The 12063-nt window shown below is 53.5% G+C and overlaps 1 protein-coding gene across 1 annotated transcript in view; it reads right to left on the bottom strand.

Moving 5' to 3' along the window:
• Positions 1-299: 299 nt before the first annotated feature.
• Positions 300-12063, bottom strand: part of BDH1 (3-hydroxybutyrate dehydrogenase 1) — a 25555-nt gene continuing 13791 nt past the window's right edge. The window contains exons 4-7 of the mRNA XM_019503516.1: positions 11651-11761; positions 6242-6383; positions 2492-2644; positions 300-1980 (exon numbers count right to left, since the gene is read on the bottom strand). Coding sequence (XP_019359061.1) covers positions 1511-1980; positions 2492-2644; positions 6242-6383; positions 11651-11761 — 876 coding nt within the window. The 3' untranslated portion in view covers positions 300-1510. The remainder of the gene's footprint in view (positions 1981-2491; positions 2645-6241; positions 6384-11650; positions 11762-12063) is intronic.

Raw genomic sequence — 12063 nt, 5'->3', positions numbered from 1 at the left:
CTTAAACAGTAAAATAATGAAGAGGGATGCTGTGAATTGTAGCATTATTTGTTTTAATGTTTATCAAGCCAAAGGATGCTTTGATCACGTACTCTTTCCACTTGGTACAGTATGTTACAGCAGTGCCACAAAAATGCCTTCTCTCCAGTGTCTGTAACATACTCACTTCCCTTACACTTCTGTTCACCTCTCAAGCGACACACACAACTCCCAGCTCTCCCCCATGAAGGCGGCGAGAACTATTTTGTTGCTGTTGCTGTTTTTCTTGTGTGGTTTTCTTTCTTTCCTTTTTATTTTTATTTTTTACAGTACAAAAGAATGTTCCTAAGTCATGTAAACATAACCACCGAGGAGAGTAAAATGGCCCTTATGGTTTTGTTGGCTTTCTACTAAGTTCATACTAAGCTACATTAGGCAGACAAATGTTTCAGTTCAGTGACTTCTTCCATGTAAGTTATTACTATTGTTACTGATAGGTGAGAGTGCTCAGAGACCCTGCCAGGGTTGCAGCCCCCTGTGCAAGGTGCCATACAAATATTCGGATGCAACTCTGAGGTCCTCGGTAAAGATGACATTCATTTGTCAGTGTGAACTTAACCTTCTGCTACCGCAGGGTTGGCTGAGTCTGGCTAATACAGGAACTGATTCTCCTGTGGAAATGGGCTCCCTTCTGTCAACATGAGTGCAAGTACAATGTGTGTCAGAGCTTTCTGGCTGGAGTTGCAGCATTCAACTACTGCCACAGAGGTAAGAAATATTAACGTGGAACAGTCTGGCAGCTCCCACTCACCTGCGTGTGCCTTCACACACTTGCTGGCTATGAGGGGAATGCTCACGTGTGTAAAGTCTGGTGAGTAGGGCTGTGGGCTTGGACCCACGAAATGAAGCGTGACAGAGAGAGACAGATCGAATGGCTCCCTGGGGCCTGACTTCCAGTGATTCAAATGGATGGATGGCAGCCATAGCCTCAGCTGCTCCATTTCAGTGGGCATAAAGTTGAGCGTTCTGATCCTTGGATTACGGACCCCGACTGCACCGTGTGCTGCTGTGACCAGTCCTGGTAAAAGCCTACGCAGCTGTCAGCCACATGCCGTGGCAGCAGGGAGGGTCAGTGTTGGATGGAGTGCTGGCCACCTCCGAGGCAGGGATTCTCCAAGCTAGCACAATGCCAGCACTGGCAACTGAAAACCCTTCAGAGCGATCACAGATTAAATAAGGATTTTAACTTGACATTGGAGATGAAAAAAGAAAGGGACATTTGAAATAAATAGCAGAGATGTGTCCCTATGATATACACATGTTCCTGACTACAGAATGTCCCATGCAAAAGTTACTGCCTGCTAAGTTACGCTCAGATGTTTAAATTAACTTTGTAGAGCTACGTTACAGTACTTGGAAATTGGATTAAAAATTTTTTTTTAAAAAGGTGATGAATGGGAAATTGGTACAATACACTCTTTTAAAGGAAACTTCCCACCCCGGTTGGCTGTGAGCGACATGACACGCTGTCTCAGTAGACGTACAGCCGGTCGGCAATGGCAGCCGGCATATGCGTCATGATCTGCATGCGCACCCACCAGTAGTAATCCATGGGGTGGTAGCGGGTGTAGGGGGTGGGGGAGCTCAGCGCGTGGAAGATGCTGTCGATGACAGGCGAGGTGTCAACTGAGCCGCTGTTGCAGTATGTCTCCATCTTGCTGACCTGCTCGTCAAAGTACTCCCTGCCGTAGTCGTTGCGCACAACTTCAGGGAGCTCTTCCCACATCTTATCTGCAATGGCTTTGATGCGCTCAGGGCTGTAGAGGCTGGTGGCAGCAATGAAGTTTCCCGGCTCCACAATGCAGACCTTCACGCCTTGGGAGTGCATCTCGTAGCGCAGGCAGTCAGAGAAGGCTTCCACGCCAAACTTGGTGATGCAGTACGGGGAGCGGGCAGGGCTGCCCATCCGGCCCATCATGCTGCTGATGTTCACCACGCGCCCTAGGCAGTGCCCAGCAAACCACAGCAGGGTCAGTTGGAGAAGCTGGCACCAGGTACTTGGCACATTACAAACAAGAAGCTGCACAATCAGAAGTTTCTGAACATCTAGGGGTCACGGGCACCTTTCAAAGTGCTTGCAAGTGCCACAGCTCTCTGAGCCCACACTGGGGCAGGCCACCTGCCCACCGGGGCCTTTGGCACACTGGGCACCAGCAGCTGCTCTGAATGGCCAGAGCAGAGAGGGTTCAGGTTCATGGCCAGGAGGAACGGCTGAGCAAGCCAGGGCTCACACTGGGCTTCCTCCTGGCTCCTTGGGCTCCTGGGTTCCAAGGCCTGGCCCTTGCTCCCTGGTGCCCTGTAGCTAATCCCTGCCCCAGGGGGAAAATGGACGGCAGCTTATTTGTGGGCTGGCAGAAGTAGATTTTTGCCTTGCTCTGAGGGCCGGCCTGCGGTGAACATCTGCCTTGGCAGCAGGGCAGGGTTGCAGACCTGCTTATGGGAGATCACTCACCTTTGGCCCTGCGGATCAGAGGGAGGAAAGCCTTGGTGGTTCGGACAGTTCCCCACAGATTGACTTCAGCTACCTCCATATATGTGTCCATGCTGGTGAACTCTACTTCTCCAAAGGTGGAGACCCCGGCATTGTTCACCAGCCCCCAAAGCCCTGAAAGTTTAAAACAAGTGGAAAGAAGGAGTCACCCATGTGCGACTAGAGGCAGTGTCCCAGGGGAAGGCCTTGCTAATGCATTATTGAATCACATAAAGCAGCTTCTAACTAAGTTGAATGACACTGAATTCCAGACAGGAAAGAACCCAGTTCAGAGCTCGCCTATTAGCCCAGGCATCACAACCACCAGAACCTGCCCACTTTGCCCCAAAGCAGAGCACTGCAAACAACATTAACAAAGCACCTCCATGAACAACTTGCCTCCTTCCTGTCTCCTTTTTATCCCTATTTGTAAAAAATCAGAAACAAAATCCAGTCTCAAAATGCAGGTATGTGGCAAGGCCTGCAGCCTCCTGACTCCTGATCCAAAGGAGAATTAAAAGGCAGGTCAGTTCATTCCAGGGCTGTGTCAATTTGTGCCCAGAACCTCCCAATGGTATTTATGACATGGGGCAAAAAGAAACCACACCCAGAAATAATGCAAAGTACTTTCCATGAAGGACTTTGCCACATTTGCAGTTGGTACCTGGAGTTAACCGACTGCCAGTTAATTCAGGGCTGTTAAGTTACTGGTAAAAGTGACCGTGGACTCAACCTAACACTCTAATCTACGAACGCCTGTAGGCTGGAACGAACGTGGCGAGCACCTGGGCCAGTGCTTACAAAGAAACTACCCCGAAGTTCTCGCCAAGCAAGCAACTTGACCTAAATATGTGAGCGAGCACATGAAAGCTAGAAATCTGCAGTGCAGGGGTGGGGAGCGGGTGCCTTTGTGGGATGGGCCTTGCTCTCAGGCTCTTCCTTTGGCTCCCTTATGGAAAAAGAGGAGGAAGGCAACCAGTGCTGCAGTCAGCAGCCTCTGGCAGTTGATGAATGATTAGAAGAGGAACTTGCAGTAATTGCAGCCCACTCCATACAGTCCCCTAATTACACAGGAAGCCGGCCCTTGGGCAGCGCCATAAAAGGATGTAGCTGTGTCTCCTGAGATGGCCTCTCTTTGTAGCTCAGTGAAAGCCAAATGACACCAGCTGATGGATCTGTCTGTGGTTTGCAGAACCCTGGGGGTGACCTCCCTCCAGGCTGTGCCAAGGAAGTTGTCACATGCAGATGTATTCCAACCCTGCACGTAGGTGAAATATATCAGAAGGAATCAGAGAAATGGGCTGATCTGAATTCTAGAATGATCTGCTCCGGGCTGCCTCCGCGCTACCTCAGTTAGAGCCCTACCCGCTGACTGCACCCCAGAAAAGAGGACCTTCATTGGGGCACGAAGGTCCTGGTCACCATGGGGCTCGCTGAGACTCAGCACCCGCACCCGGTGCTTTTGCCAGTGCTGAAGCAGGAGCCACTGCCTTCCCCCGTGTGGGGATTTCCCACTTGGCCCATGTCTCTCCCTCAGCCTAGATGGCCAATGCCAGCCTCACCCCCAGAACCCTGCGATACATGACCCCCTAGAAACCTGAGAAAGCTTCGAGAGTCTGAGCTGGCTTTAGAGGACGCTCCCAGGAGGAACTCTGCGTTTTTCCACATCACTTGCTGTACAGAAGCCAGGTGACAGATGCTTACTTGGCTCTAATCTCCACTCTTCACTACTGGCCCTCACGACTGCCCTGGGGTGCACAGTGCAGAGCCACTGCTGGCACAGGAGAGCATGGGCATGTGGGAAGGGAATCAGATCTCTCCAGGCCTCTGCTGCCTCCGAATGGGGACAGTCACGCCAGAGACTCCTGTCACTCAACAAGCTGCAAAGCATTAAGTAACAAACAAACCAAAGTACTTAACTCGTACCCGCAATTCCCTCTGCCCTCGCTCCGCACTTCCTGAGCAGCCAGAGCTGCTACCAATTGCAATGGGCTCAGGGGCAGTTCCAGGTGGCAAAGAAGCCTCACTTGGGGTCCACCAAGTCATAAATCCTCATAGCACCTCTGTGCAGAACCCACAGGGGAATGCCCAGGGTGGGTGCACAAGGAAGCCAAGAGGCAGTCTCCACGCTGACTTCCCAGGGGTCTCAGAGCTGCGAGCCACACTGAAAATCCCCCTCTCCAAGAAGCGCGCTGCCCTGCCACCTCTCATGGAAGCAAGGAGGTAGTGCTGGGAGTCGGCTCATGAGCAGTGCAGGACTCATCTTCTCTAAGAGCACCTGGACTGGCAACTCCTGGGGACAGAGGGGCCAGTCCTGCCAGGTGCTGAGCATTCACTGCTAAGCACAGGGCTAAAACCAGTCGTCAGACACAGCAGTGACTGGCAACGGGGCTTCCCCTCAGAGCTCAAGTGCCCCAGCACAGCTCCGTGGGCACCACCTTTGGAGGCAGGTTCACGCTGCTTCTCTGCAGAGCGCTCAGGAGGACTCTAGTGCTGGTAGTGGTTGAAAGGGACTCCTCCCCATGCGCTGAGCAAACATGAGATGCCAGCAGTTTTGAGGCACGGTCACCACCGGCCTGAGCTGGCCGCCACCTCCACCGGTGAAAGCTCTTTCCTCGGCCAGGCTGAGCTTGGCAGCGGTGCCACCTGGTGCACAAAGCCTGCACGGCTGCTGGGCAGGAGTCGGCCAAAGCCAGCATCGCCCACGCTGCCTCAGGAGCCAGAAGTGCGGAGCCCAATACAGTTTTGCACTGCGTGGCAGGGTGGACCCATGCATGCAGGGGCGGGTTGGCACGGCTCCTCTGCTCCCAGCTGCAGAGTGGCGTGCACAGCACTGGCTAAGGAGCTGCTGACCTGGGCAGCACACACCGCAAGAGCTTTCTCTGCTACAGTTCATCATGGGATTAAACACCTCCCTCTGAACTCAGGCCCAGGGGCCTGCTAGCATAACCTGGCACGCTGGACCCCAGGGGCTTTGCAAGCTGGGTTACAGCCCCAGGCTCCATGCGGAGCAAAGCACGAAGCTCCCACAAAGAACTGGACGGATGAGGACAACTCCAGAGGAACAGAAGCAACTTTCCGAGTGAGCGCTCAGGAGAGAATATGGCTTGACGGGGAGGGCCCCGAAGCATCCCCAGAGCTCCAGCAGGGACGGACAGCTCTGCCCTGCCTGACTAGCTCTGGCCCTGGCTTCACACCCTGACCTCTGCTCTCCATGAGAGGACGAGCAGCCCTGGGCTCAGCGGCACTTCCCTGAGCTGCAAGGGGGAAACGGAGCAGTGCAGCTGTGCCTGGACCCTGGGGCTGCACACTGCTTTCCACATTGATCCCAGGGGGCTCTGGCCCAGGGTGATGCTCAGAAGACACCTTACCCCCTCCATGTACAGACCTGCCGATGCAGGATTTGGCTTGCCCGGGCTCAGGTGACTCCCTGCAGCTGTGCTTCCTTGGCCTGGAGCTGAATCCTATGGGCCCAAGCACTGGGACAGCCAAGCATCACTGGGGCATTCAGCACAGCCCTGGCAACTCAAGCTCCCAGCCGGAGGAGGCCAGTGTCAGCCCCACAGCAGTGACTCCCAGGTGACCTGCAGTCTCTGCAGGATGGCTGCTCTGCACTGCTGCACCCAGCAGATGCTGGCTGAACATACAGCGGTTGACACCAGCCTGGGAATCCTTGCGGGCCCAAACCAAGGAACCCCAGCTGATGCCCAAGCCCAGCGAATGTGCTCTCACCTCTATCGGGGTCATCCAGGCTGGTGTTCACATATTCAACTGCTCGCTCCACTTCCTTGCCATCGCAGACATTGAGCTGGACTGTCCTCATCCGGTTGCTGTTCATGGCATCCAGGTCCTTATAGCCCCCTTCTCCCTTGTCCTAGACAGATCAAAGGAACCGGCTTAACTCCACCCAGGCTGCGGGAGGAAAGGGGCCAGACACAAGGCAGACACTCAAAATGCACAGGAGTGCATGGACAGCTGCAGTGAAGCAGGCAACCCTGCGGCCAGGGGGAATCATCCAGAGGAACACCCCCCTGGAAGCTCTCTCCACAGCCACTCAGCCTGGAACATGCAGCCTGCCAGAGCCAGGGAAGGTGGGCAGAGCTGGGGCTGCTGGGGTATGGCTACATGCTGCAGAGGAAGTCAGACCTTGGCCAGAGGGGCTGTGTGCTCACTGCTCTGTCACACCACTGGGGCTGGAAGGGCAGGGGACAGCTGGCCATGCCCCACTCCACAGCGGGAGTCTCAATGGTCTGCTGCTGCCAGCACCTTGCATCACTCGCTCCCTAGCACTCATGCACTGCGCGTCCCCAGCTCCCTGCCGTGCTCCATCTTCCCAAGGGAACGCGTCTGTTTCCCCTAGCAGCCCCTCCACCCTGCAGGCCAGGGGCATGACTGCCGCTTGTGGGGACAAGTCTAAGCCAGCTCGGGCCCAGCTAGCGGGGTGCGGCCACCCCAAGCTCACTGCGCTCCATTCCAGCACTCACCCAGGCCCCAGGCTCAACCCTGTAGCGCCACAGCCATGTGCCAAGCTGGCAGGCTCGAGCAAGCTCAAGATCCCTGCGCGGGACACAAGTACACTTGGGGACTGCAGTGCAGATTCACCTAGCCTTTCCCATCAGAATTCATCTGCTAGCCTCTTCACTGCCCTTCCTCCTGGCTGCTCCTGCAGCAGCAAGCCCTTTAGCTGCATTTCCTTCCATTCCTGCCTTTCCCCACCCAGCTCTTCCCTCACCACTCACTTGTGTTTCCAACCAGAGCAGTGTCCCTAGAGCCAAGTTGGAGCACTCGGGAGACTTGTTCACCAGTCCCGACTCCGGTTTCTACCCGACAGTCCAGAATCCCCCGTGCCCTCTGCTGTCGGCACAGCCTGCAGTCCCCTCCCAGCCATGCGCGAGGCCTCGGTGGGCTCTGGGCAAAGAGCTAGGAAAAGTCGGTGCTGCAGCTGCTGGGTGATTCTGGGCCAGGGCCTCAATGGCTGTGAGAAGCACCAGCTACCGTTCAGGTCCCTTACCAACAGCAGTGAGGCTCTGGCTCCAGAAGGCCTCAGTATGTTTGCACAACAAATTCACTGCAAGAAAGCCCCTCTGCTCCCTCTGCCACCTTGCTCACCAGGGCAACGGCTTGCTTATTTGCAAGCCAGTCGGGCAGCTTGTCACCCGGGCTCTGTGATGCTAGCGGCACCCTGGTTCCCCTGTAGTGGCCCCTCCTGCTTCAGTTCCTGGCTGACCGGCAGTGTTGTGCAAGCACTGGAGTGCTCCTCTTTCCCTGCCCTTTTGCCAACTGATTCAGTTCGACACAGCCATCCCGAGATGTTACCATTGCCATCCGCCTCCAGCCTCTCAGGAACAGAGACAAGGCTGCCACTGCTTTCCCAGGGGGGCATTCCCAATCTGGACTCAGCCTGCATCACCCCTAGTTCAGAGCCCCCACCCAGAAGGTGGATTCCCCCATCTGCCCAGCCCACACATCCCGTTGCCTGCAGACTGGGGCCACCAACCCCAGCGTCCCTGCACCCAAGGACTCTACCTCAGCTCCTCTTCCCCCAGGCCTCATCCGCTCTGCTGACAGGAGGTGTTTCTCTGCAGTCATTAACTCAAGCCCCACACGTCCTCTCTGCTATTGTCTCCATCCTTCCTTGGCACAAGCTGCTCATTCTAATGTGGACCATGTTAACGTGGGTTAGCTCTTGCCTACGTCAGACAGTGCCCGATGCTCTGGTAGCACAGAAGCGTTCTGCACAGGTGGGCATGGACAGCTGGCAGCTGAAGCCCCATGAGTGGCTTTTTCATTCGCTGGTTTTCAATGAGACTAAGAGCAGCATTCAGCGCGAGCCTGGCTGCTTGCTCGGACAGCTGGGAGCTGGACTCAGTGCATTTTGCAGGGGGTTTAACAGCATGAAGAGACAGGCTGAGAGGCTCTGAGAAGGAGTCACAAGAGACACGCATGCAAGCGTCTCAATCAGAGAAGGCCAGAGGACAGCAAAGAGGACCAGTGAGACCAAGACACCCCTGTCTGTGCCAGGCCTGTGGGAAGTTGCAGAATCACCATGCAGAGGAGAAACCCTGCAACGTGGGTGTGTCAGAACTGGGGCAGAGCACAAGGACTGCATCCCCAATGGCTGGGATCCTGGCACAAACTACCCGGGGAAGCGGGCCTGGTTTAACTGAACCCAACCTCCCTTAGCCAGGCTGCCATGCCACAGCCACTGGGAGTCTACTGCTTCTTCTTCCTTCACCTCTCTATGCAGCTGCCTTGGTAGGCCCAGACCACTCCCTTCCCCTTGGCCCTGGGCCAGAGCCACCCCTGTGCTGAGCAGTTCTGGGAAGCCAGGGAGCTCATGCAGTGGCCACCAGACATACAAGGGGCTGCTGCACAGTGAAGGAGCAGAGCAGGTGGTGCTGAGGCCAGACCCAAACCTGGAACCGTAGCCAGCATCCACTTCCTAGTGACCCTCCAGCAGTGCTAGAGACCCTTCCCAGCTGTGAGCAGGAGCGCACTTGTGCTAACGCTACAGCCTGGGTCTGATCATTTCAGGATGCTCCCTGCTGCCACATCCTGCTCTTTACCAGGCTGCCTGCAGTGGCCCGGGCCAGGCAGTGGAAGCCCCACTGGCCTGGCCACTGCATCCCTGCTGTGCTGCTTCTCAGCTCCTGGTTCCAAGAGATGCCTCTCAGTGAACTGCTCACATGCTCCCTAGTCCCTTTCTCCTCAAACCAAGCACAAATGCCACAAGGCCCGAGCAGGTAAAGGAAAGCAAACAGACTCCATGGCATTCCTGACAGCTGTGACAAACGCCAAGTATGTCTACTGGGAACACAGTACTGGAAAAATACCTTCTTCAGCTTGTGACATCTAGCTCCTACAGCTACCAGCCAAAGAGGAGAAGCAAGAGAGCTGCAGTGTGACGTTTAATTGGGTCCATGCTGCCATTATCTCTGGCAAGGAATCGTCCACACAAATCTAGCACGAACTGGTTGGGGACAGAGAGCATTTGGGAGAAACTTTGTGAAATCACATGTTGGAAGAAACAAAAGGCCAGACCCTCACTGCTGGCTTGGTTTCAATGCAACTGCCTTTCAGTCTGAGTTTCCTCAAGTGAGAAGTAAAAGGCTCAGGACCTGGCTCATCAGGACACTGTTACTAAATGAGAGGACCGCAGCAGAGGCCCATAGCATGTGCCATTCATTTACCATGGTCTCCGCAGGCCAGGAAGGGAACACAGCTGTAGTTCTGTTTATGTGATGACATTTCACAACATGAGATTGGGAAGTTCCAGCACCACTTTCCATCGATCCCTCCTAAATCTAATGTACATAACTTACAAATCGAAGTCTATTCTCTGTATTCCCAACTACTGATACTCTGCCTGGGATCTACAAACCGTGGTGGGTTTCTTCCCACTTCCCAAGTTATCACCAGCAATAATCTTTCTGCAGTCAGAATTCTGCTTACGGAATTGGTAATGGTGCCCAAGGCATGAAGAGAAATCCGGTTTCTCTCCCATAACTGCCCAGGCAGAAACTTGACTTTGTTGGATATGCCCTGAAGACACAGGAAGCAGATCTGCTGAATGTGTACAGCACTCTCTTGATGAAACTGCAGCTTAAATCACATTGCCAGTGTCTGCTATGGTCTCGCTATATGAAGAGCACACCACACAGAGTCCAGCAAAAATGCAGTATTAATTTGAAAGTGAGAAGCACTAAGGTGGCACAGGACTCTGCTGAGCCAGGAGCTGGCACGCAAAGACAAAGCTTCATATGGGGCTGCCAAGCAGCTGGAGCGCCACACTGGAGAAGTTTCAGGCTCAGTGTCTAAGGGGTCTGTGGCATCTGCTCAAAGGGAGACACTGGTACAGATCTGCCTTTCAGAAACAGCTGATCATCTGCCCTCTCAAGATCTGGCCTTCTTATGGGCCTCAGGACAGGAAGTCAAGAACAGAGGCACCAAAAACCATGAATTATTTTTTGAAAATTCTGGTCCTGGTCCATATACAGGTTGATTTTTTTTCTAGACCGGTGCATTTAAGCATTCAAGCTTTCTACACATTAACATGTTTCTCTCTTATTACAAAAGACCAAGATCAATAAAAGCAATATTCACCATTCTGTCCCTCAGTTATTTTGAAAAGTAGCAACTGCTTATAGAGGACCTAAAATGAGTTTATTCCTCCAATGAAGAGCCAGCAGGGGGAGCTTCTGCTAATAAATAGACCCTCTACCCAGGGCTGCCCTGCTACATTTGATAGAGATACTAAAAGATTAATTTCTTTCTTTTAAAATAACACCACAAAATAAATAACAAATTTTTAAAGACTTAAAAAATATTAATGGAAAAGCTAAAAAAGGCACAGCATTAAAAATATTTAAAAAACAAAACAAAAAAACCAACACTCTCTTGTGATGCTGCTGAAGGAATATGCTATGAAGGATGTAGGTATGGTTAAGAGGAGCTAAGACTGGTGCGTTAAAGCAGGTGAGCCACCCTGCCACCTCCTTGGAGAATGTGTCTTGTGCTGGCCCCAAGGCCAGAGTTCTGCCCCATCCTACAGACCCTGTCATAAAGAAACGGCCGCTGAGGTGCCGAGCAGAACAGTCTGGTTAGGCTCTTTGGGGCCAGATCTTAGTCTCACTCCCACCAGTGCAATGCTACTGGCTACACTGCAGCCGGTCCGGATGCACAGGACTGTTCATCCTTCTGAACATGGAGCTGACACCACTTGTCACGTACACACTCGGGGCAGGGGGAGAGGGAGGAGATGAGGGGGCAGGAATCGCTCAGTCACGTGAGCTTCACGTACATAAATAAGTCTTACTGCAAGATTAGGCCCAAAGGTCCACCTCACCGAGTCCATCTTGATTCAAGAGACCCAGTGTATCATCATGTTCAGCCTGGATGTTGTAGCCCAGGTCTGAACTGGGTCAGAACCAGGACACTCAGGTATGGATTCATACACAAACTTCTCAGAAGTCTGAGTTGCCTGGATCTGAGGTTTTGGCCCAGCCTCATAAACCAAAGCTTGTGTCCTTTCTAGTGACTCCAACTGGTAGGCAACCGTGCAGGGCGACAACGCAGGGGTGTGTTTGCTGCACTACGGTGTATGTGCTATAGACTGAAGACCAAGTGTTCCTCTTTTCTTACCTTCTGTAGGCAGCCAGCAAAGACAATGAAGCCTTTGGAGTGCAGGTGTTTGGCTAAGGAGAACCCAAATCCAGAGTCACAGCCAGTGATGAGCACAGATCTTTTGCCAATCTGTGAAGCAAGACAAAACAAAATATGTTGGAAAAGTGTTTGCAGTGATCGATTTGCAGAGTGCAAATAAAACCTGGGGGCTGGTACAGGCCTACCCGTCCCAAGGACATTCTACACCTGTGAAAGCCGGCACAACCTGCTGCGTTCCAGAGGGAAAGGAGGAGTGTGCGAGGCAGGGACTCTCTCTTCCCAAACATGAAGGGTGACTCAGAATCCAGGGGTGATGGTCCCCAGCACAGCAGAGGCCAGGAAACCCCACAGCCCCAAGGGGTCGGACGGACACACACACACACACACACACA

The sequence above is a fragment of the Gavialis gangeticus genome, unplaced genomic scaffold, assembly GCF_001723915.1.
Source record: "Gavialis gangeticus isolate Ggan-Ray unplaced genomic scaffold, GavGan_comp1, whole genome shotgun sequence".
Taxonomy (NCBI): domain Eukaryota; kingdom Metazoa; phylum Chordata; order Crocodylia; family Gavialidae; genus Gavialis; species Gavialis gangeticus.
Note: the sequence above shows the minus strand (reverse complement) of the source record. Positions and strands in the feature narration are given on the sequence as shown.